We start from the raw sequence: 21,507 nt of genomic DNA on the forward strand, positions 1-21,507 counted from the left end.
GACCCAGGATTCTTCTTAAAGTGACTGTGCAGAAAACCTCTCTCACAACCACTCACCCAGGGCTCCAGGGGAGTGGGGAGAGAGGAGAGGACTGGATAGCAGGAAGAGAGTGTAATCTAGGAGGCACAGGGAGAAACACTTTGAGAGACAGTCACCCTAACCCCTGGGATTAGTCACTCCCCAATCTAAAGTGAGTATTTCCCCTGGAAACAGGAATACCAGCAAAGGGAAGCAGGACACCAGCCAAACAAGCTCTCCCGCGGTACTTAGAGCAGAGTCACTTAGAAAGAGGGAGCTTTCGGGACTACAGTAGTGAGTCTTAGGGTCTGAACTTCAGCACCCCCACCTACACGGCTGAAGGCTTGCCCAGGGCAGGTGGCGGCGGGATGCGGAAGCACGATTGTGTCAGCAAGGGCGGAAGCCGGCTGGCCACCACTGAGGCCCAGGTGTGAGCTCAGTCTTGCTCAGCTGGGGAGGAGGGGACGTGCGAAAGTGATCAAGCCCAGCTGCAGGCCGCCTGCAGTCCAGCCTGCGGGGGAAGGGCAGGAGCCCCAGAAGGGGTAGATACCTGCCCTTGAGCAAGAGCGCAGGAGCGCAGCCTTACCCTGCCCGCGGAACTGAGCCTTGTGGCCTGACAGGGGGTGGAGCAAAAGCCCATAACAGGCAGAGTCCCAGGACTGGCCGTGGGCACACAGCCCCACCCGGCCCTTGGAGCCAAGGCTCCTCCTGCAGGGGTGGGGCAAAAGCCCGGAATCAAGCAGAGACCCACAGCTAAGCAAAGGTGCTCACCCCTGCCCTCAGGGCCGAGCATAACCCCACCTACGGGGGCGGGGTGAAGGCCGAGGCCACTGAGGCTTGTACACCCGAGGACATAATCACAGCCACTCCTGTGAAGGAGAGGCAGAAACCACAGCAACAGCCCCAGTGGGCTGGCACTGGCAACACCCATACCTGACCGCCCTAGACAGCAAAAGCAGAGAGGGTGGTGGGCCTGCAGACAGACCACACCTAGGGAACACAGAGGCCACACCCAGTGGACTCCAGTGGCCAAAACCTTTTTTACACAGATAAAATGAGAAGGCAGAGAAATGCAACACAAATAAATCAAGAGAAATCCCCAGGAAAGGACCTGAAAGAGTCAGATATAACCAAATTAACAGATGCAGAGTTTAAAATAACAATTGTTAGGATGCTCGAAGATTTTTTTTTTTTTTACAGAGACTGAGAGTCAGAGAGAGGGATAAACAGGGACAGACAGGAAAGGAGAGAGACGAGAAGCATCAATCATCAGGATTTTTTCATTGCAACACCTTAGTTGTTCATTGATTACTTTCTCATATGTGCCTTGACCACAGACCTTCAGCAGACTGAGTAACCCCTTGCTCGAGCCAGTGACCTTGGGTCCAAGCTGGTGAGCTTTTGCTCAAACCAGATGAGCCCGTGCTCAAGTTGATGACCTCAGGGTCTCGAACGTGGGTCTTCCACATCCCAGTCCGATGGTCATTACGAACACCTAAGTAAAGAAATAGCAAATATAAAAAAGGGCATTGGAATAATAAAAAAGAATCAGTCAGAAATGACAAATACAATATCAGAAATGAAGAACACAATGGAAGGAAATAAAAGCAGGATGGACGAAGCTGAGAATCAAAACAGCGAGTTAGAGGATAAGATAAATAAAGGCATGAAGCAGAGCAGAAAAAAGAAAAAATACCAAAAAGTCTGAGAAAACTCTTAAGAGAGCTCTGTGACAACATGAAGAGAAATAACATCAGCATCATAGGGGTTCCTGAAGAAGAGAAAGAACAAGGAATAGAGACTTTGTTCAAACGTATCATAACTGAAAAATTCCCTAAATTAAGGCTGGAAAACATCTCACAGGTTCAAGAAGCACAGTGAACTCCATTAAAGAGAAACCCAAAGAAATCTACACCATGACACATCATAATTAAAATACCAAAGCTAAGTGATAAAGAGAAAATATTAAAAGCTACTAGAGAAAAAAAAGGCTATCACCTACAAAGGAGCCCCCATAAGGATGACTTCCGACTTCTCAACAGAAACACTTGAGGCCAGGAGGAAATGGCAAGAAATATTCAAAGTAATGCAGAACAAGAACCTACAACCAAGACTACTTTATCCAGCAAGGCTATCGTGTAAAATTGAAGAAGAAATAAAAAGCTTTCCAGACAAAAAAAAACAAACAAGGAATTCACTACAACCAAACTAAAGCTGCAAGAAATACTAAGTGGCCTGTTATAAACAGATCAAAGGAGAAAAAGAATATAGTAAAAGAGGAATACAGCATTAAAGAATAAAATGGCAATAAACAATTACATATCAATAATAACCTTAAATGTAAATGGATTAAATGATCCAATCAAAAGACACAGGGTAGCTGTGTGGATAGGAAAACAGGACCCGTACATATGCTGTCTACAAGAGACACACCTTAAAACAAAAGATGCACATAGACTGAAGATAAAAGGATAGAAAAAAATATTTCATGCAAATGGAAATAAAAAAAAAGCTGGGGTAGCAATACTTAGACAAAATGGACTTTAAAACAAAGGCTATAGTAAGAGATAAAGAAGGTCACTACATAATGATAAAGGGAGCGATCCAACAGGAAGATATAACCGTTATAAATATCTACGCACCTAATATAGGAGCACCTAAATATATAAAGCAGACTTTGATGGATTTAAAGGGCGAGATCAACAGCAATACTATAATAGTAGGGAATTTCAATACCCCACTAACATCACTAGATAGATCCTCAAGAAAGAAAATTAACGAAGAAACAGCAGACTTAAAGGACACACTAGATCAACTCGATTTAATAGAGATCTTCAGAACCTTTCACCCTAAAGCAGCAGAATATACATTCTTTTCAAGTGCTCATGGTACATTCTCTAGGATAGACCACATGTTAGGGCACAAAAGCAGTCTTAACAAATTTAAGAAGATTGAAATCATATCAAGCACTTTCTTTGATCACAATGGCATGAAACTAGAAATCAACCACAACAGAAAAACTGAAAAATACTCAAACACTTGGAAACTAAATAGCATGTTATTAAATAATAAATGGGTTAACAATGAGAGCAAAGAAGAAATTAAAAAATTCCTAGAAACGAATGATAATGAGCATACATCAACTCAAAATTTATGGGACACAGCAAAACCAGTCCTGAGAGGGAAGTTCATAGCATTACTGGCATACCTTAAGAAGCTAGAAAGACCTCAAATAAACAACGTGACCCTTCATCTAAAAGAACAAGAAAAAGAACAGCAAGTAAAGCCCAGAGGTAGTAGAAGGAAGGAAATAATAAAAATCAGAGTGGAAATAAATGACATAGAAGCTAAAGAAACAATACAGAGGATCAATGAAACCAGGAGCTGGTTCTTTGAAAAGGTAAACAAGATCGATGAACCTTTAACCAGACTCACCAAGAAAAAAAGAGAGAGGACTCAAATAAAATTAGAAATGAGAGTGCAGAAATAACAACTGACACAACAGAAGTACAAAATATTGTAAGAAAATACTATGAAGAACTGTATACCAAAAAACTAGACAACCTAGATGAAATGGACAAACTCCTTGAAACATAATCTTCCCAAAATTAATCTGGAAGAATCAGAAAACCTAAACAGACCAGTTACAACAAATGAGATTGAAACAGTTATCAAAAAACTCCCAAAAAAGAAAAGTTCTGGGCCTGATGGCTTCACAAGTGAATTCTACCAAATATTCAAAGAACTAACTCCTATCCTTCTCAAGCTATTTCAAAAAATTCAAGAGGAAGGAAGACTTCCAAGTTCCTTTTATGAGGCAAGCATAATTCTGATTCCAAAACCAGGCAAAGACAACACAAAGAAAGAAAATTATAGGCCAATATCCCTGATGAATTTAGATGCTAAAATCCTCAACAAAATATTAGCAAACCAGATCCAGCAATATATGGGGGAAAAAATCATACACCATGATCAAGTGGGATATATTCTTGGAGGCAAGACTGGTACAATATTTGCAAATCAATCAATGTTATTCATCACATAACCAAAAGGAAGGAGAAAAACCACATGATAATTTCAATAGATGCAGAAAAAGCATTTGATAAAAAATTCAGCACCCATTCATGATCAAAACTCTTAGCAAAGTAGGAACACAGGGAACATACCTCAACATGATAAAGGCCATCTTTGACAAACCCACAGCCAACATCATACTCAATGGGCAAAAATTAAAAGTGATCCCCTTACGATCAGGAACAAGGCAGGGATGCCCCCTTTCACCACTCTTATTCAACATAGTTCTGGAAGTCCTAGCCACAGCAGTCAGACAAGAAAAAGAAATAAAAGGCATCCAAATTGGAAAAGAAGTAAAACTATCATTATTTGCAGATGATATGATATTGTATATAAAAAACCCTAAAGTGTCAGTCAAAAAACTACTGGAGCTGATAAATGAACTCAGCAAGGTGGCAGGATATAAAATTAATACTCAGAAATCAGAGGCATTTTTATACAGTAAAAACTGTCAGAAAGAGAAATTAAGGCAGCAGTCCCCTTCACCATTGCAACCAAAAAAGTAAAGTACCTAGGAAAAATTTAACCAGGGAGATTAAAGACTTGTACTTAGAAAATTATAAAACATTGATAAAAGAAATCAGGGAAGATGCAAACAAGTGGAAGCATATACCATGCTCATAGTTAGGAAGAATAAACATCATTAAAATGTCTATATTACCCAAAGCAATTTATAAATTCAATGCAATACCAATTAAAATACCAGTGACTTATTTCAAAGATATAGAACACATATTACAAAAATTTATATGGAACCAAAAGAGAACACGAATAGCCTCAGCAATCTTAAAAAGGAAGAATAAAGTGGGACGTATCACACTTCCGGATATCAAGTTATACTACAAGGCATTGTACTCAAAACAACCGGGTACTGGCTTAAGAACAAGCATATAAATCAATGGAACAGAACAGAGAACCCAGAGCTAAACCCACACTTTTATGGACAACTGATATTTGACAAAGAAGGTAAGAGCATACAGTGGAGCAAAGACAGCCTCTTCAACAAATGGTGTTGGGAAAATTGGACAGCTACCTGCAAAAAATGAAACTAGACCACCAACTTACACCATTCACAAAAATAAACTCAAAATGGATAAAAGACTTAAATGTAAGCCGTAAACCATAGGCATCTTAGAAGAAAACATAGGCAGTAAGCTCTCTGAGATCTCTCGCAGCAATATATGATATTTGCCGATTTATCTCCACAGGCAAATGAAATAAAAGGCAGGATAAACAAATGGGACTATATCAAACTAAAAAGCTTTTGCACAGCTAAAAACAATAAGAACAGAATAAAAAGACAAACTACACAATGGGAGAATATATTTGACAATACGTCTGATAAGGGGTTAATAACCAAAATTTATAAAGAACTTGTAAAACTCAATACCAAGAAGACAAACAATCCAATCAAAAAATGGGCAAAAGAAATAAATAGACACTTCTCCAAAGAGGATATACAGATGGCCAATAGGCATATGAAAAAATGCTCAACATCACTAATCATTAGAGAAATGCAAGTTAAAACCACAATGAAATATCACCTCACACCAATCAGAATGACGCTCATCAACAAAACAACACAGAATAAGTGCTGGCGAGGATGTGGAGAAAAGGGAACCCTCCTGCACTGCTGATGGGAACGCAGACTGGTGCAGCCACTGTGGAAAACAGTATGGAGATTCCTCAAAATATTAAAAATCGGGCCCTGGCCAGTTGGTTCAGTGGTAGAGCATTGGCCTGATGTGCAGGAGTCCCGGGTTTGATTCCCGGCCAGGGCACACAGGAGAGGCGCCCATCTGCTTCTCCACCCCTCCTCCTCTCCTTCCTCTCTGTCTTTCTCTTCCCCTCCCGCAGTCGGGCTCCATTGGAGCAAAGTTTGCCCGGGCGCTGAGGATGGCTCTGTGGCTTCTGCCTCAGGTGCTAGAGTGGCTCTGGATGCAACAGAGCGACGCCCCGCATGGACAGAGCATCGCCTCCTGGTGGGCGTGCCGGGTGGATCCCGGTCAGGTGCATGCGGGAGTCTGTCTGACTGCCTCCCTGTTTCTGGCTTCGGAAAAATACAAAAAAAAAAAAAGAAAGAAAGAAAGAAAATTAAAAATCGAACTGCCTTTTGACCTAGCTATCCCACTTTTAGGAATATACCCCAAGAACACCATAGCACTGTTTCAAAAGAAGAAATGCACCCCCATGTTTATGGCAGCATTGTTTACAATAGCGAAGATCTAGAAACAGCCCAAGTGTCCGTCATTGGACAAATGGATTAAAAAGCTTTGGTACATATATACTATGGAATACTACTTAGCCTTAAGATATGATGACATCAGATCATTTACAACAACATGGATGGACCTTGATAACATTATACTATGCAAAATAAGTAAATTAGAAAAAACTTAACTATATGATTCCATACATAGGTGGGACATATAAATGAGACTCAGAGACATGGACAAGAGTGTGGGGGTTGGGGGAGAGGAGGGGCACAAAGAAAACCAGTTAGAAGGTGACAGAAGACAATCGAACTTTGAGTGATGGGAACACAGCATAATCAAATGTCAAAATAATCTAGAGATGTTTTCTCTGAACATATGTACCCTGATTTATCAGTGTCACCCCATTAAAATTAATTTTAAAAAATTGGTACAGCATTAAAATATAGACAGTGAATCTGCTCCTCAATTCTGCCCCTTCCAAGATAACTGCTTTTAGTGCTTTGGAGATTGTCCTTCCTGACTTTTCAAATCCAGGACATCCATGTGCCAGGCCAACACTCTGCCCACTGAGCAAACTGGCCAGGGCCTGATTGATTTTTTTTTTTTTTTTTTTTAGAGAAACCAAGACAGAGTGGGGGTAAGAGAAGAGAAACATTCCTTTGTTGTTCCACTAGTGCATTTATTGGTTGTTTACCATGTGTGCCCTGCCTGGGGATTGAACCCACAACCTTATTGTTTTAGGACGACACTCTTAACAGACTGAGCTAACTGGCCAAGGCCAAAAATATTTTCATTAAAAAGGAAGCATTTAAGATCTTATTTCTTGGTAACTGTTGTCAGTTTGCCTCAAATAAACTCATAAATAAAATTTTTCTCTAAAAATAAATAATAAAAATATTTTTATTAAAAAGACAAGAATAAAAGCAAAAAGTGTCTACAAAAACTGACAAAATCTAGCCTGACCAGGTGGTGGTGCAGTGGCTAGAGTGTCAGACTGGGATGCGGAGGACCTAGGATCAAAACCCCGAGGTCACTGACTTGAGCACAGACTCATCTGGCTTGAGTGCAGGCTCACCAGCTTGAGCTCAGAGTTGCTGGCTTGAGCGTGGGATCATAGACATGACCCCGTGGTTGCTAGCTTGAGTCCAAAGGTCACTGGCTTAAAGCCTAAGGTCACTGGCTGGAGCAAGGGGTCATTTGTTCTCTTGTAGCCCCACCCCCACCCGCGTCAAGGCACATATGAGAAAGTAATCAATGAACAACTAAGGTGTCACAATGAAGAATTGATGCTTCTTATCTCTTTCCCTTCCTGTCTGTCTGTCCCTATCTGTCCCTCTCTGACCCTCTGTCTCTGTCATAAAAAAAGAAACAAAAAACTGACAAAATCTGAAAAAAGTCTATGCCTGAGTTAAAAATATTGTACCACTATCAGTTTCCTGCTTTTGACAGTGTACTGTGGTTGTGTCAGATACTAGCGTCAGGGGAAGCTGGGCGAAGGGTACACGGAAATTCTTGGTTCTATTTTTGCAACTTCTTGTAAGTCTTAAATTATTTGTTATTTAAAAAATATATTGCCAATCCAGAAAGGTTGTATCAGTTTAAACTTTCTCTAAGAGTTTGTGAAGCTCTTGACCAGTGGGCCACGACAGAGGAATTGTTAGCATCAGGCAGAAGAAACACTCCACAGGTTGGGATTTTGATTAAGTACAGGGGCATTGAGCAAATCAGTAAACAGAAAGCAGATAATGGGAGGTGGAGAAGGAAGGTACAGATATGGCAAAGAGGAAGGCTAGCACTATTAAAATGTGCTGAATTGAATGGAGGTACCAGTGTGAATTTACAGTCTCTAGGATACAGAGATAGTTTTATCTGATTTAAAGAGGCAAGTATCTTTTTGTATATTCACTGGCCATTTTATTTCTTTGTAGTTGAACTGCATTGCATTTTCCTTTGTCCATGTTTCTGTCGAGGCTGCCTTTGTTTTACTGATTTGGAAGAAGTCTTGAGTAGATTTTTATTGGTGGTGCTTTTTGCCAAATGTTTTTATGAAGTTGATTTATTGATTTTTTTCATTGATCATCCTTTAGTCATGCTTTATTCTGTCCTCTTTGCTTACCATTCTGAGATCCAGGAATTTAGGCAGCACTCAGTGGGACAGTTCTTCTCATCTACAGGTGTCTGGGGTCATTCACTCAGCTCCCTTTAGCTGGTAGCTGGGCTGGCCTGGAAGATCCACAGAGTCCTCATGCCATGTCTGATGTCCCAGTGCCCCTCCAGATGTCCCCTCCACATGGCTCACTTGAGCTTACCAGTGGGAGGGAGCAGAAGTTTGGTTGGTGGGATGCATTAAAACAGGTGGTATGTCAAATCCTAGTCTACTCACAATGAGTTGTTTTGGGGTTTTTTTTGTATTTTTCTGAAGCTGGAAATGGGGAGAGACAGTCAGACAGACTCCTGCATGTGCCCGACCGTAATCCACCCGGCATGCCCACCAGGGGCGAGGCTCTGCCCACCAGGGGGCATCGCTCTGCCGCAACCAGAGCCACTCTAGCGCCTGGGGCAGAGGCCAAGGAGCCATCCCCAGCGCCCGGGCCATCTTTGCTCCAATGGAGCCTTGGCTGCGGGAGGGGAAGAGAGAGACAGAGAAGAAGGAGGGGGAGGGGGGTGGAGAAGCAAATGGGCACTTCTCCTATGTGCCCTGGCCGGGAATCGAACCTGGGTCCCCCGCACGCCAGGCCGACGCTCTACCACTGAGCCAACCGGCCAGGGCCACAATGAGTTTGAGCTGTGACTTAGGACCCTTTATTTTCCTTTCTCTCATCTGTTTTCCCTTGTTAGGACTCTCTCCTTCCTCAAGAGAGCATCTTCAAGGTCAAGAGAGAAGATGCTGGCTCACTGGCCGTCCCATCGCAGGTGAGTTGGACACATCACTGCTTTACATTGAGAAATGTGGGGGGCTGGTTGGTGGCAGAAGCCAGATTGAAATGAATTGGGGAGTGAGTAGAAAGCAATAGGAATGGAGAGAAGAGTGGGAAACTTTTACAGAAATTTGGTGATCATGTGAAGATTGAAGAGAGTGATAGCTGTCAGGAAATTTGAAGTTGAAGAGCTTTTTTTTCTTCTTAAATGATAGAAAAGATTTGACTAAGTGGTTGCAGGAAGGACTTAGTAGAGAAAAAGAAGTTAATGTCCAACAGATACCTCCACTGGCTTCACAGAGACAGACCCAAGCTTTCACACGACTCGCGCAGCCTCATTTGTCCTATGAGTCCTTCCTCTGTAGAGCCAGTTTACTCATATATGCTCTAAATTCATTCCCATGGCACTCATCAGTGACTCTGCTCGATAGTTTTATCTCCTTTCTCCTCTCTGACAAGTGTGGAGAAGCCTTAAAATAGGCATTTTGGGCCCTGGCCGGTTGGCTCGGTGGTAGAGAGTCAGCCTACTTGTGGAAGTCCTGGATTTGATTCCCAGTCAGGGCACACAGGAGAAGTGACCATCTGCTTCTCCACCCCATCCCCTCTTCTCTCTCACTCTTTTCTCCTTCAGCAGCCATAGCTTGAATGGTTTGAGCAAGTTGGCCCTGGGTGCTGAGTATGGCTCTATGGCCTTGCCTCAGGTGCTAAAATAGCTTGGTTGCTGAGCAATGGAGCAGTGGTTCCAGATTGGCAGAGCATCACCCAGGAGGGGGCTTGCCAGCTGCATCCAGGTCAGGGTGTATGTGGGAGTCTAACTCTCTGCCTCCCCACCTCTCACTTAAATTAAGGAAAGAAATAAGGCATTTTGGCTTATGGGAGAATAAGCTGCTCCAGGAGGCATAGCAGGACTGCAGGAGGCTCTGAAAGGATCATTCTAAGATAGTGACCTAGTGACCATTCGTTGATAACACTCTATCCAGTTGCCTTTGTGGGTCCCCCGCAAGAAGAAGCCTTTTGTAACCTACATTCCCTAGATTGTAGATTGAAATTTAGGTTTGTTTAGTTCTTGTAGCCATGGGCGTTCAATGAAAGCCCTGTCAAGGTAATATCTGAAAGAGAATTTTTGAATATATTTAATAGGGTTAAAATGAATGATCCACAGACTCTATGAGTAATTAAGATGGGAAAGATAAAGCGGACACTGCCGTGGACCAGAGCGGCTAGTAATTCCAGCTCCTGAGTAGGAACAGCGTGGAATGAAGAAAAGAAACTTAAAGAGAAATAGGATGGAATCGGGAGTTCTCTTTGCAGTGCAAAAGATAGCTTGCAAAAAGCGTCTCTACCCCCATACCTGCTTTATTTATAGGGCAGAATAAAGTCATTAGCAAATCAAAGAGAATCTTTAAAATAAAGTCATATTTCCAAGGCAACCCAAGAATTTTACCAAGTGCAGAAAACCCTCACCATACATAACATCTTAACTTCACAAAACAAAGGATAAAAAGAAAACTGCCTCCAGTCTCTGAGAGACATGGGGATAGGACCAGTAGAAACAGTCCAGCACCATAGCTAACATGGAGGTGTGGGGAAAAACTTAGCCTTTAGCAACTTAACCAAGTGAGGTGGGGGGTTGGGCAGCCTGTCAGCTCACTGCCAGTCCCCCACACCTCTGTCCCCCTGAAATCTAAACCACAAGGACCCTGTCAGCTTGTGGTCCCCAACAAGGACACTAACTGGAAAGGAAAAGAATACAAACTGATAGTAACAGTAGACATTTTAGTAATGACCCCAGACCTTCCAAGGATGAGAAACATAAAGGGAGTAACTGAGCAAGTAAAGTAGAGAAGTCTGCTGAGGGGTAGGGGGTGGTGGGAGTGGGTGAAAAGGGTGAAGGGATTTAGAAGTATCGATTGTTAGTTTACAAAACAGTCAGGGGATGTAAAGTACAGCATAGGGAATGTAGTCAATAATATTGTTTTGTTGTTATTATTGGTTTGTTTTATTTTTTAATTCAGTGACAGGAGAGGAGGCAGAGACAGACTCCTGCATGTACCCTGACTGGGATCCACCCAGCAAGCCCACTAGGGGGCAATGCTCTACCCATCTGGGGTATTGCTCTGTTGCTCAGCAACCAAACTCTTCTTAGTACCTGAGGCAGAGGCCATGGAACCATCCTCAGTGTCCAGGGCCAACTCGCTCCAATCGAGCCATGGCTGCAGGAGGGGAACAGAGAGAGAGAAGCAAGGGGGTGGGGTGGAGAAGCAAATGGGTGCTTCTCGAACTGTGTGCCCTGATCGGGAATTGAACCTGGGACATCCACACACCAGGCTGATGCTCTACCACTGAGCCAACTGGCCAGGGCTGTCTCTAATATTGTAACAACTTTGTATTTCTAGTGCTAGCTGGGTACTAGAAATATCAGGAGAGCACATTGTGAAGTATATGATTGTATAACCACTATGCTGTACACCTGAAATTAACACAAAATAATACTGAATGTAAACTGTAATTGAAAATAAAATTTTAAAAAATGATACTGTAATAAAAAAACATCTGATGTAATCAAAGAGTAGGCTGTTCTGTGTGTGTGGTGTGAGAGGTGGAGTACTTTATGTTAAGTCTGAGGTTTCGCCGTAAGAGTGGGGTGCTAAGGTGCAATTCTAGGATCTGGGAGTTTGGTTAGCCATATGAATTGATGACTTAAGAACACAGCTTCTCATGTTAAGCAACCCTGAGCTTGGATCCCAGCTACCAACCTTAGGCATATGAGTTAATTTCTGTAGTTCTTCATCTGAAAAATGGTGCTGCTGATAAAAATTTTCTCACAGGGACCTTGTGAGAATTAAATGAATGATCATCTGTGGCATGGATAGCACACTGCCTGTCACCACACAGAAAGTGTTAATTAAAGTTAGTTATTTTTATAGTATTATCAGAGAACTCTACAAGTAGATGCCAAAGATGGTGATTTTCAACTGCTGTGCCACAAGAAATTTTAAAACATGCAATATCTGCCTAGTTAGTCAGGGGCACGGACCTCTTTTTTCCTTAGATTGTCAAATAAAAAAATGATAACAGCCAACACAACAATAGCCATCCAGTATGAATGCTCTGTCTTGAACTATCAATAAGTCATATAATAGTTACATCTTATTGATCACAATGCATAATAAGGTTGTGTTTGTTGGTTAATTCTTGGTACCAGAAATCCTTATATGCAAGTATAGGCACCTGATTTTTTAAAAAGGTCACTTTGGAGTCCCTGGCCGGTGGCTCAGTGAATAAGGCCTCAGCCCAGCATATGGACATCCCAGGTTCAATTCCCAGTCAGGGCACACAGGAAAAGCAACCATCTGCTTCTCTCCTTTTCCTCTCTCCCTCTGTCCCTCTTCCCCTCCTGCAGCCAGTGGCTGGATTGGTTTGAGCATGGCCCCAGGTGCTGAGGATAGCTCTGTTGGAGCATGTCATCAGGTACTGAAAATAGCTTGGTACTTGAGCATTGGCTCTAGGTGCGTTGCCAGGTGGATCCTGGTGCAAGTGGGAGTCTGCCTCACTGTCTCCCCTACTTTCACCTAAAAAAAAACGTTACTTTGGAGCAAAAAGAGTAGGTAATTATTATTATATGTTTTTTGTAAATCAATCAAAATTATACCAATTTTTTTAGTCAGTTTGGCAATAATATATCCTTTTGCTGCAGAATTTAGTAATTAGTTTATGTGTACCATGAGATGAAGAAGGTTGAAAATCGCTGCTAGACAATAGAAAGTGAAGCAAGTCAAGTTCCTGAAATGGGAGATGAATCCTAGGTATTGTAAGTCTTCAGGTGATGAGGGTGGTGGTGATCAAGAGCTCTAAGAAGTGAGGTAGATAATAAGGGTTTCAGTGTAACCGGGAAGACACCCTCTCACACTCTTGAGACCTTGAGATGGGAGAGCATGACCCCCCTAAGCCTATGAGGACTGTGGAGGAAGGAGTGCACAGGGACGGGGGGAAGGGTAGGTTTCCATTAACAGGGATGTAGAGGGAATATTTGTGAAGCTGTTGAAGCTGTAGGATTTCATCATTACAGAAAATGTGTTCCTGAGGACACAGCTGAAGAAACTGGAGGAGGGGGGAGTTAGAGCCAGGTGAGAAGAAGAATCAGATAAGTGAGGATAGATGTTCAGAACAGCCAGTAGCCACATGTTGAAGGACTTTTATTCAGATGGGTATGTGATAGGCCCTGTGAGATCAGGGGAGGGAAGACCTAAATCAGAATTTGGACCAGGATTATTTTGGTATGTTACAAAGTTTATTAATTCTATTGATTCATGTATTGACATAACTTACCAAATATGTGTTTAGTATTTACTATACACCAACACTGTGCTAAGCACTGGAGTTACAGTTGCAAACTAAATACCTGTCCCTGCCTTCATGCACTGTAGCCTAGTGACAGAGGTGACCAGTATGCAATGGTAAGAAAGTGTGGAACTTTTGTTGAGACCACATAGCTGTGGTAGAGTGGGAGGTGTTTAGGCTAGAATTATTTATTTGCTATTGGAACAAGCTTGATATTAAAGGTACCTGCATTAAATAGCAAAGAGGAGCACGGGGTGGCCAAAAAATCATAACTTGCATGTTTTTTCCATACAAACAACTGTAAACCTACTTTTGCCCATCCTTGTATTTATTAAAAGGAAGCAGGGATTAGAGGGTGGAAAACAGTACTATAGATAGAGCCATATTCAACAGAGGTCACAGTTTGCAGATGACATTTCTCAATCCCATTTTGGGTTAATTGTGAAAACCTTTGAGATTTTGGTGAGATTTATGTCCCCAGCTTAGAAAAATCCAGCGCAGCAGCATTTGGCATGGGGTCTCATGGGATCAGGACCCCATGTCCTATATGTGAATTATAGCTTAATAACATCTGGTCTGTTTAAAAAGCCTTCAATGGTAAGTGGCATTCTATTTCCCTGGTTTTTGCTGCCTTTGGGTAAGGAGAGATCACCCTCTGTACTTTTTTTTTGGATCAGAATTCCTGCTCAGTCGTTTTGGAAATAGGTCCTTTCCTTCTGAGAGGAAGCAGTCCCTTTTATGTGGCAGCAATGACTGAACATCCAAAGGCAGGTGCAGCTCCGAGTGCGGACAAAACAGGACTGTCATCTGAAGACTAACGGTTCAGGGTAAAGGTTACCTTGGCTATCACTTAATTTCTCAGGGTTTTCAGACATGATAATCATTGCCAGCCTTTATATTTTGTTCAGTAAACTCTGCTAATGGCTTTATATATAACATCACAGTTAATTGACTCAACAACCCTATGAGTTGGGTATGATTAAGCCTAATAAATAGAAATAGAATAAACTCACCATTAAAACACAGATTGTCAGATTTGATTTTTTTTTTAATTCAGACATACACTGTTCATAGGTGAGAAAACCCAAGTCTCTTATCTTCTAGACCTGGTGCCCTCACCCTCTGTTCCGTCAGGGCCCACATTGCCTTTTCTGTTTCAGGCATCAGAGTAGAGCCTGAGGGCCAACCACCTGTTTTTGTAAATAAAATTGTATTGTAATAAAGCCACACCCATGTGTCTATCTGTTCTCTGTGGCTGCAGTCTTGCTACAGCAGCAGCCCTGAGTGTGACAGACTAGAGTTTGCAAAGCCTAAATGATTTCCTCTTTGGCCTTTGCTAGAAAAAGTATTGTTAATTTCTTGGGAATTTGTAGGTAATTCTATATACCAGTGCAAAAATTAGAGTAAGCATTTTCTTCCAGGTGATCAAGAGAGAAAATTTATATGAATTCTTATCTGGTGTTCCTGTTTGGAGTTGTAAAAACAGATCCAGCATCCAAAACCCAGAGGCGCTCATCTAATAGACACATGTACAGAACCCTTTGAATACTATCTCATGGCACCTTCCAGGCCATCAAGTTTCCTTTCTTCTATCTGGCAAACTTTTCTTCCTCTATGAACATTAGAAGGAAATGATGCCCAGCTGAACAGGAATGTGTGTCCTGTTTTAGGAAGGAGTGACCTTCAAAATTGTGACTGTGGACTTCACTCAGGAAGATGGCATTTTGAACCCTGCTCAGAGGACCAAGGACAGAGATGTGATCCCAGAGAACCACAGGGACTTGGTCTCTTGGGGTAAGGATACGGTCACTTGAATGAAGTCTGTATGTTAAATATTTCTTGTTTCCATTGCTTAAGAGTTACAGAGTTCAGGGGTAAGATTGACTTTGACCACACAGAGATTTTGTTTGTGCTTTTTATTCCCCAGTGAAGATTTAATTTTAATTTGTGGGGTAGACAAGGTATAGCTTCTTGGGTTTCAACTTGTTTGACCTTTATGGTTCCCAGAAAGCAAAGACTGGACCAAAATCTGCAGTAATTTCCTTTTGTCTCCACCCAGACACCCAATGTCCTACCAGCTTTTCAAACCAGACACAATTTCCTAGTTGGAGCAAGGGGATGAGTATAAAAACCATTTTCTGACACACATATCCTGGTGAGAAACAGAAACATAGGAGTCATTACAGGTATAGCAGGTTTGACTGAAAATTCCCCATAGAGCATGCTACATTTTCCTCCCATTTCCCACCTCCTAGTGGACTGTACACATCCTCTTTCTTAGGCATTCTAATGCTTGACTTAGCCTCCCAGGCTTCTGCTTGTGAGCTAAGCTCCACTCTCTCTCACTCAGAATCACAGGAATCCATGGTGCCATATTAGCCCCTGAGGCATTTAGGGAACTCTGGGATAACAGTGTCCCCATTTTTTTTCCTGTTCACAATTGTAGTTTGTTTGTGTCTTACTGACATAAGCCATGCTAGCAAGTTTCATGCTTTCAGAAATGCCTAGAAGTGTAGACACTAATTTCTATTTCAGTGGACATGTGTTTAGCACTAAAGAGGACCCTTTATTACTTTGCAAAGAATTGCAGAATTGTTTTGAGATTCTTTTTGTTGGTATAGATGATTTTTATTTTGGAATATGAAGATTTAGATTTGGTATCTATAGTCTTGATTATTTCGTAAAACTAAGATTAAATTGTTCCATTTGAGGTCCTGGCCAGTAGCTCAGTGGCTAGAGCATCAGCCCTCCCTATGTACATTCTGGGTTTGATGGACACACAGGAGAAGCGACCATCTGCTTCTCCCCCCTCCCACTCCCCCTTCCCTTCCTCTTCCCCTCTCACAGCCAGTGGCTTGATTGGCTCGACTGTGGCCCTGGGCACTGAGGATGGCTCCACTGGAATGCATCAGCCTCAGGTGCTAAAAATAGCTTTGTACTCGAGCATTGGCCTAAGATGGGGTTGCCAGATGGATCTAGTTGGGGCTTATGTGGAGTCTGCCTCACTATCTTCTCTCCTCCCACCTTAAAAAAAATTATTCCTTTTGAATGCCATTTATACTATTGGACTCTGGTAGTTTTCTGCTTACTGCTTCATCCCACCCTTTTGTTTCTCAGTTCTGATTATAATACCTGAAAGCAAGCCCACATGTATTCTGCATCCTTGTCAGCTTTATTCCACTATTCCAGCACTAACATTATTTAGCTAGAATATTTTATTTTACTTTCTTCCAGACTCGGCAACTGCACTTGGAAAAAGAGAATCAACATCAAAGCAGAGAATTTTTGATTATGAACCATCCTATGGAGTGAAGTTAGAAAAGTTGACAAGAGATGATTCTTGGTTATCTTCATGTGAAGAAGTTTGGATTTGTAAGGACCAGTTGGAGAAGCAACAGGAAAAACAGGAAAGACGTTTGAAGAAAGTGGCATTCACTCACAAGAATGCTGTTACTCAGGAGAGAGTCTGCAAAAGTGATGAGCTTGAGAAGAATGGTCTGAATTCCAGACTTCTTTCATCCCAGGTTATACCCATAAGAGACCATTTTCATAAACCTGCCTCACATGTTAAAAAATTACATCCTTCTGTTGTGAACAGTCATCAGATGATTAATGATAATGAGAAACTATGCGAAAATAATGAATGTGGGGAAAAATCCCAGTGCATTCACCTTATTCAGTTTACAAGAACTCAAACAGAAGATAAATCCTACAGATTTAGCAATAATATTCAATTGTTTAGCCATAGTACACCCCTAAATAGCCATGAGAAAAAGCATGCAAAAGGAAAGTCCTTTGATTCTAAGGAATGTGGGCAAGTTTTGAACCATAGCATATCCCCTAATGAACAACAGATAATTTCTGCGGAAGAAAGTCAGTATAAATGTAGTAAAAGCTCTGAGAATTCTTCCCTTGCCCCAAATATGAGAAATCATTCTGAGGAGAAACCCTTTGAATGTAACCAATGTGGGAAGTCCTTCAGCTGGAGCTCTCACCTTGTTGCGCATCAGAGAACTCACACAGGGGAGAAACCTTATGAATGTAACGAATGTGGGAAATCCTTCAGCCGGAGCTCTCACCTCGTTTCTCATCAGAGAACTCATACTGGAGAGAAACCGTATAGATGTAATCAGTGTGGGAAATCCTTTAGCCAGAGCTATGTCCTTGTTGTGCATCAGAGAACTCATACTGGAGAGAAGCCTTATGAATGCAATCAATGTGGAAAGTCATTCAGGCAGAGCTACAAGCTTATTGCACATCAAAGAACTCATACCGGAGAGAAGCCCTATGAATGTAATCAATGTGGGAAATCATTTATCCAGAGCTATAAACTTATTGCACATCAAAGAATTCATACTGGAGAAAAACCCTATGAGTGCAATCAGTGTGGAAAGTCCTTTAGTCAGAGTTATAAACTTGTTGCCCATCAGAGAACTCACACAGGAGAAAAACCCTTTGAATGTAATCAGTGTGGGAAATCATTCAGCTGGAGCTCTCAGCTTGTTGCACATCAGAGAACTCATACTGGAGAGAAACCCTATGAATGCAATGAGTGTGGAAAGTCTTTCAACCGCAGTTCTCACCTTGTTATGCATCAGAGGACTCATACGGGAGAAAAACCCTATGAATGTAATCAATGTGGGAAATCCTTCAGCCAGAGTTATGTTCTTGTTGTACATCAGAGAACTCATACTGGAGAAAAGCCCTATGAGTGCAATCAGTGTGGGAAGTCCTTCAGGCAGAGTTCATGTCTTACTCAACATCAGAGAACTCATACTGGAGAGAAACCCTATGAATGTAATCAATGTGGGAAAACATTCAGCTTGAGTGCTCGACTTATTGTACATCAAAGAACACATACTGGAGAGAAACCCTTTACATGTAATCAATGTGGGAAAGCGTTCATTAATAGCTCTAAACTTATTAGGCATCAGGCAACTCATACTGAAGAGAAACCCTATGAATGTAGTGTAGAATTTTCTTAGCCAGAATATATTCCTCCCTTCCTCCCTCCCTTCCTTCTTCCTTCTATCCCTCTTTTCTAAAGGAGCACATGTATCGGAAAGAACTAGTAGAAAAACAATTTATGTGGAAAAGCTTGAGTTAGCCCTCTGTTATTATGTATCCGGAAATTTGTTCTGAAGAAGGGAAAGGGGGACTATGGATCACATATTTTACTTAGTAATTCCATATGCAAAATCAAACTTTGTCTTTATGATGCATTCCAAACAAAATTAATAAATATTGGCACTTTTCCTTGGAGAAAGCACTCAGAATTACCATTAAATGGACACTGCTGTGGAGGGACTGCTGGTGAGGCAGACCTCTAATCCAATAAAGAATAAATGAGGATGCTAACTGGTGGTGGTGGTGAGAAGACTGGAAAATTGCTATAGTTACTAGAAATGAGGCTGGGAGAAAGTGTTTCAGTGTCTTATCTTACAACATGATTTCCCCACTACCTTATATTCTCTCTCACACAGCACTTTCTTTAACGTGAAGATTTTGTAAAAAATAGGAAAATGGCTGTTACACAAAAAATGAAAAAAGCTAGACAGAGTATATATAAAACATGATTTCCTAGAACTATTGTGATAAGAAATTTGTGTATAGAGTGGAATTAAAAGGGCTTCTATGGGTATCTATTTGATTTATAGATTTATGCCTGGTCTTTTTTTATGTATACTGTTTTGTTTGTTTGTTTATAAATAAATTTTTATTTTAATGGAGTGACATCAATAAATCAGCGTACATATATTCAAAGAAAACATTTCCAGATTATCTTGTCATTTAGTTCTGTTGCATACCCATCACCCAAAGAGAGATCGTCCTCCATCACCCTCTATCCAGTTTTCTTTGTACCCCTCTCCCTCCTCCCCTCCCCCCTCCTCCCACCCCCCGTAACCACCCCACTCCTGTCCATGTCTCTTAGTCTCATTTTTATGTCCCACCAATGTATGGAATCCTGCAGTTCTTGTTTTTTTCTGATTCGCTTATTTCACTCCACATAATGTTATCAAGATTCCACCATTCTGCTGTAAGTGATCCGATGTCATCATTTCTACTAGCTGAATAGTATACCATGGTGTATATGTGCCCCATCTTCTTTATCCAGTCTTCTATTTTTTTTTTACAGTGATTAAAAGCCTTTAAGCAAACTCTTGGCCAATACAGCAAGAATCCATAAAAGTGTAGTGTCCTTAACATGTTCACCAAGTCCAAGTTGGCCCCATCACCATGCCAAATTCCTGAAAAATGCAACCCAACCACAGTTCAGTCTGTTAGGAGCTGTCACAGGGAGCAGGAGTCCAGGAAAAGTCCTCCTGGCACTGGAATTGTTGTCCCCATTCTATACTTTGCAGCTCACGCCCAAGTCCCAATGACCACTGCTTCTAGCTGGTAATGATTCAGGTAGACTGGAAAAGCCATTTGCAGCATGCATGGATATGGAGCTTCTGTTCTCTGCCTGGAGTGATGAGACCAGGTTGCTTTTCCCTGGAGCTCTGCAACTGTGGCATGGTAAAGAGAACCTTGGGATGCACTAAGCTGGGTGGCAAAGGTAGATTCATAATAGAAGTTGGCAAAAGGGGGAAAGAGAGCTCTAAATTAGGAGTAGGTCCCAGCCTGAAATATGAGTGGGGCATTGAGGTAGGGGGAATGAAGGAAACACTATATATTAAGCAAAGCAGCAGAAAATAGGACTATCAACACCCACAACAGAGATCTTTGAGGGAAGAATAAAAAACCTGACTATTCAGGCAAAACATAGTTAAGTGGCCCTTGTGCAAATAAGATCAGTTTACCTGCTTCTTGGAAGAAATACCCTAGGCTCGTCCACAGTGTCGTAGATGGGGCCGACGGCCCTGGGCACCTTCAGCCTTCAGTGGCAAACCCCAGCATTCTGGGCAAGGTTAGGTCATAGGTGGCTGGAGCAGGGCTGGAAGAGACTGAACCCTCCCTTAGAGGAGCGAGGGGGAAGCCTACCTTCCAGTGTCCCTGTTTCCTCACAGTAGAGGCAAGTAAGCCTGGCAGGCTTTAGCTCAATGACCTTTCCACTATTGAAGCAGGACCCAGGTGGCATCCTATGAGACCCCTTTGGGGCGTTGGAGCCTTTAAGGGTGTATCCTAAAAGCTGGTAGTTCCCCTGATCTCTATTGGGCTTTTTCTGCCTCTAGGTATCTTAAAAGCCGTGCTCAGAAGATCTCGCTGAGGGGTTTGAGGATCCCCATCCGCTTATATAAATCTTTTCCATATATCTGGAGCTATTTGGAAAAAGACAAAACAGTGTTATTAGCTGGATCTAATAAAGAAGGTTGTAGTTTGCAGGCGAAAAAGATTTGGTGTCTCCTGTTCATCAGCATTCAAAAGAAATGTAATTTTTTTTTTTTAAGTAAGAAGCATGATATGGTAGACCCGTAGGAGTTCCAGGATATGACTCCCCCCTTTTAATTTTTTTTTTTTAAATATGGAACGCTTCACGAATTTGCGTGTCATCCTTGCGCAGGGGCCATGCTAATCTTCTCTGTATTGTTCCAATTTTTTAGTATATATGCTGCTGAAGCGAGTACTATACTGTTTTGATATAATAAATGATATGATAAAGAAACAAAGAACGGTTGATTTTCATCTCCTTTGACCATTTAGGGAAGACTGGACAGCCAGGTAACAATGATAGCTCAGGGTTCCGAAATTTTCATTTGGATTAGAATGATCAGGTCACGTAAGCAGAACTTAGATTCCCTGGAGTATTCCTCACTGAAAAGAAAACACTGCCATGGGGATGTGGAACTGGACACATGGGCGGTGTAAGAACAAGTGGACTTTTTTTTTAGTGCATTCAAAGCAGTGTAAAGGAGTTCTGTTTTTAAGGTGTTTTTCCCCCTCCTCTCACATAGATTGTCTTTTTTTTCTTGAAATATATTCCTTAATGTGAGAGTCCT

At 41.8% G+C, this 21,507-nt stretch overlaps 1 protein-coding gene and 1 non-coding gene across 2 annotated transcripts in view; one reads left to right on the forward strand and one right to left on the reverse strand.

The window, feature by feature from the left end:
- Positions 1 to 19,308, forward strand: part of ZNF180 (zinc finger protein 180) — a 30,363-nt gene extending 11,055 nt beyond the window's left edge. The window contains exons 3-5 of the mRNA XM_066271857.1: positions 9,147 to 9,221; positions 15,238 to 15,361; positions 16,802 to 19,308. Coding sequence (XP_066127954.1) covers positions 9,147 to 9,221; positions 15,238 to 15,361; positions 16,802 to 18,552 — 1,950 coding nt within the window. The 3' untranslated portion in view covers positions 18,553 to 19,308. The remainder of the gene's footprint in view (positions 1 to 9,146; positions 9,222 to 15,237; positions 15,362 to 16,801) is intronic.
- A 1,718-nt stretch (positions 19,309 to 21,026) lies between these two features.
- On the reverse strand, positions 21,027 to 21,135 carry LOC136332672 (U6 spliceosomal RNA). The gene has a single exon (XR_010730838.1). It is a non-coding gene; the product is annotated as a U6 spliceosomal RNA (small nuclear RNA).
- Positions 21,136 to 21,507: the final 372 nt, after the last annotated feature.

The sequence above is a fragment of the Saccopteryx bilineata genome, chromosome 3 (assembly GCF_036850765.1).
Source record: "Saccopteryx bilineata isolate mSacBil1 chromosome 3, mSacBil1_pri_phased_curated, whole genome shotgun sequence".
Classification (NCBI taxonomy): domain Eukaryota; kingdom Metazoa; phylum Chordata; class Mammalia; order Chiroptera; family Emballonuridae; genus Saccopteryx; species Saccopteryx bilineata.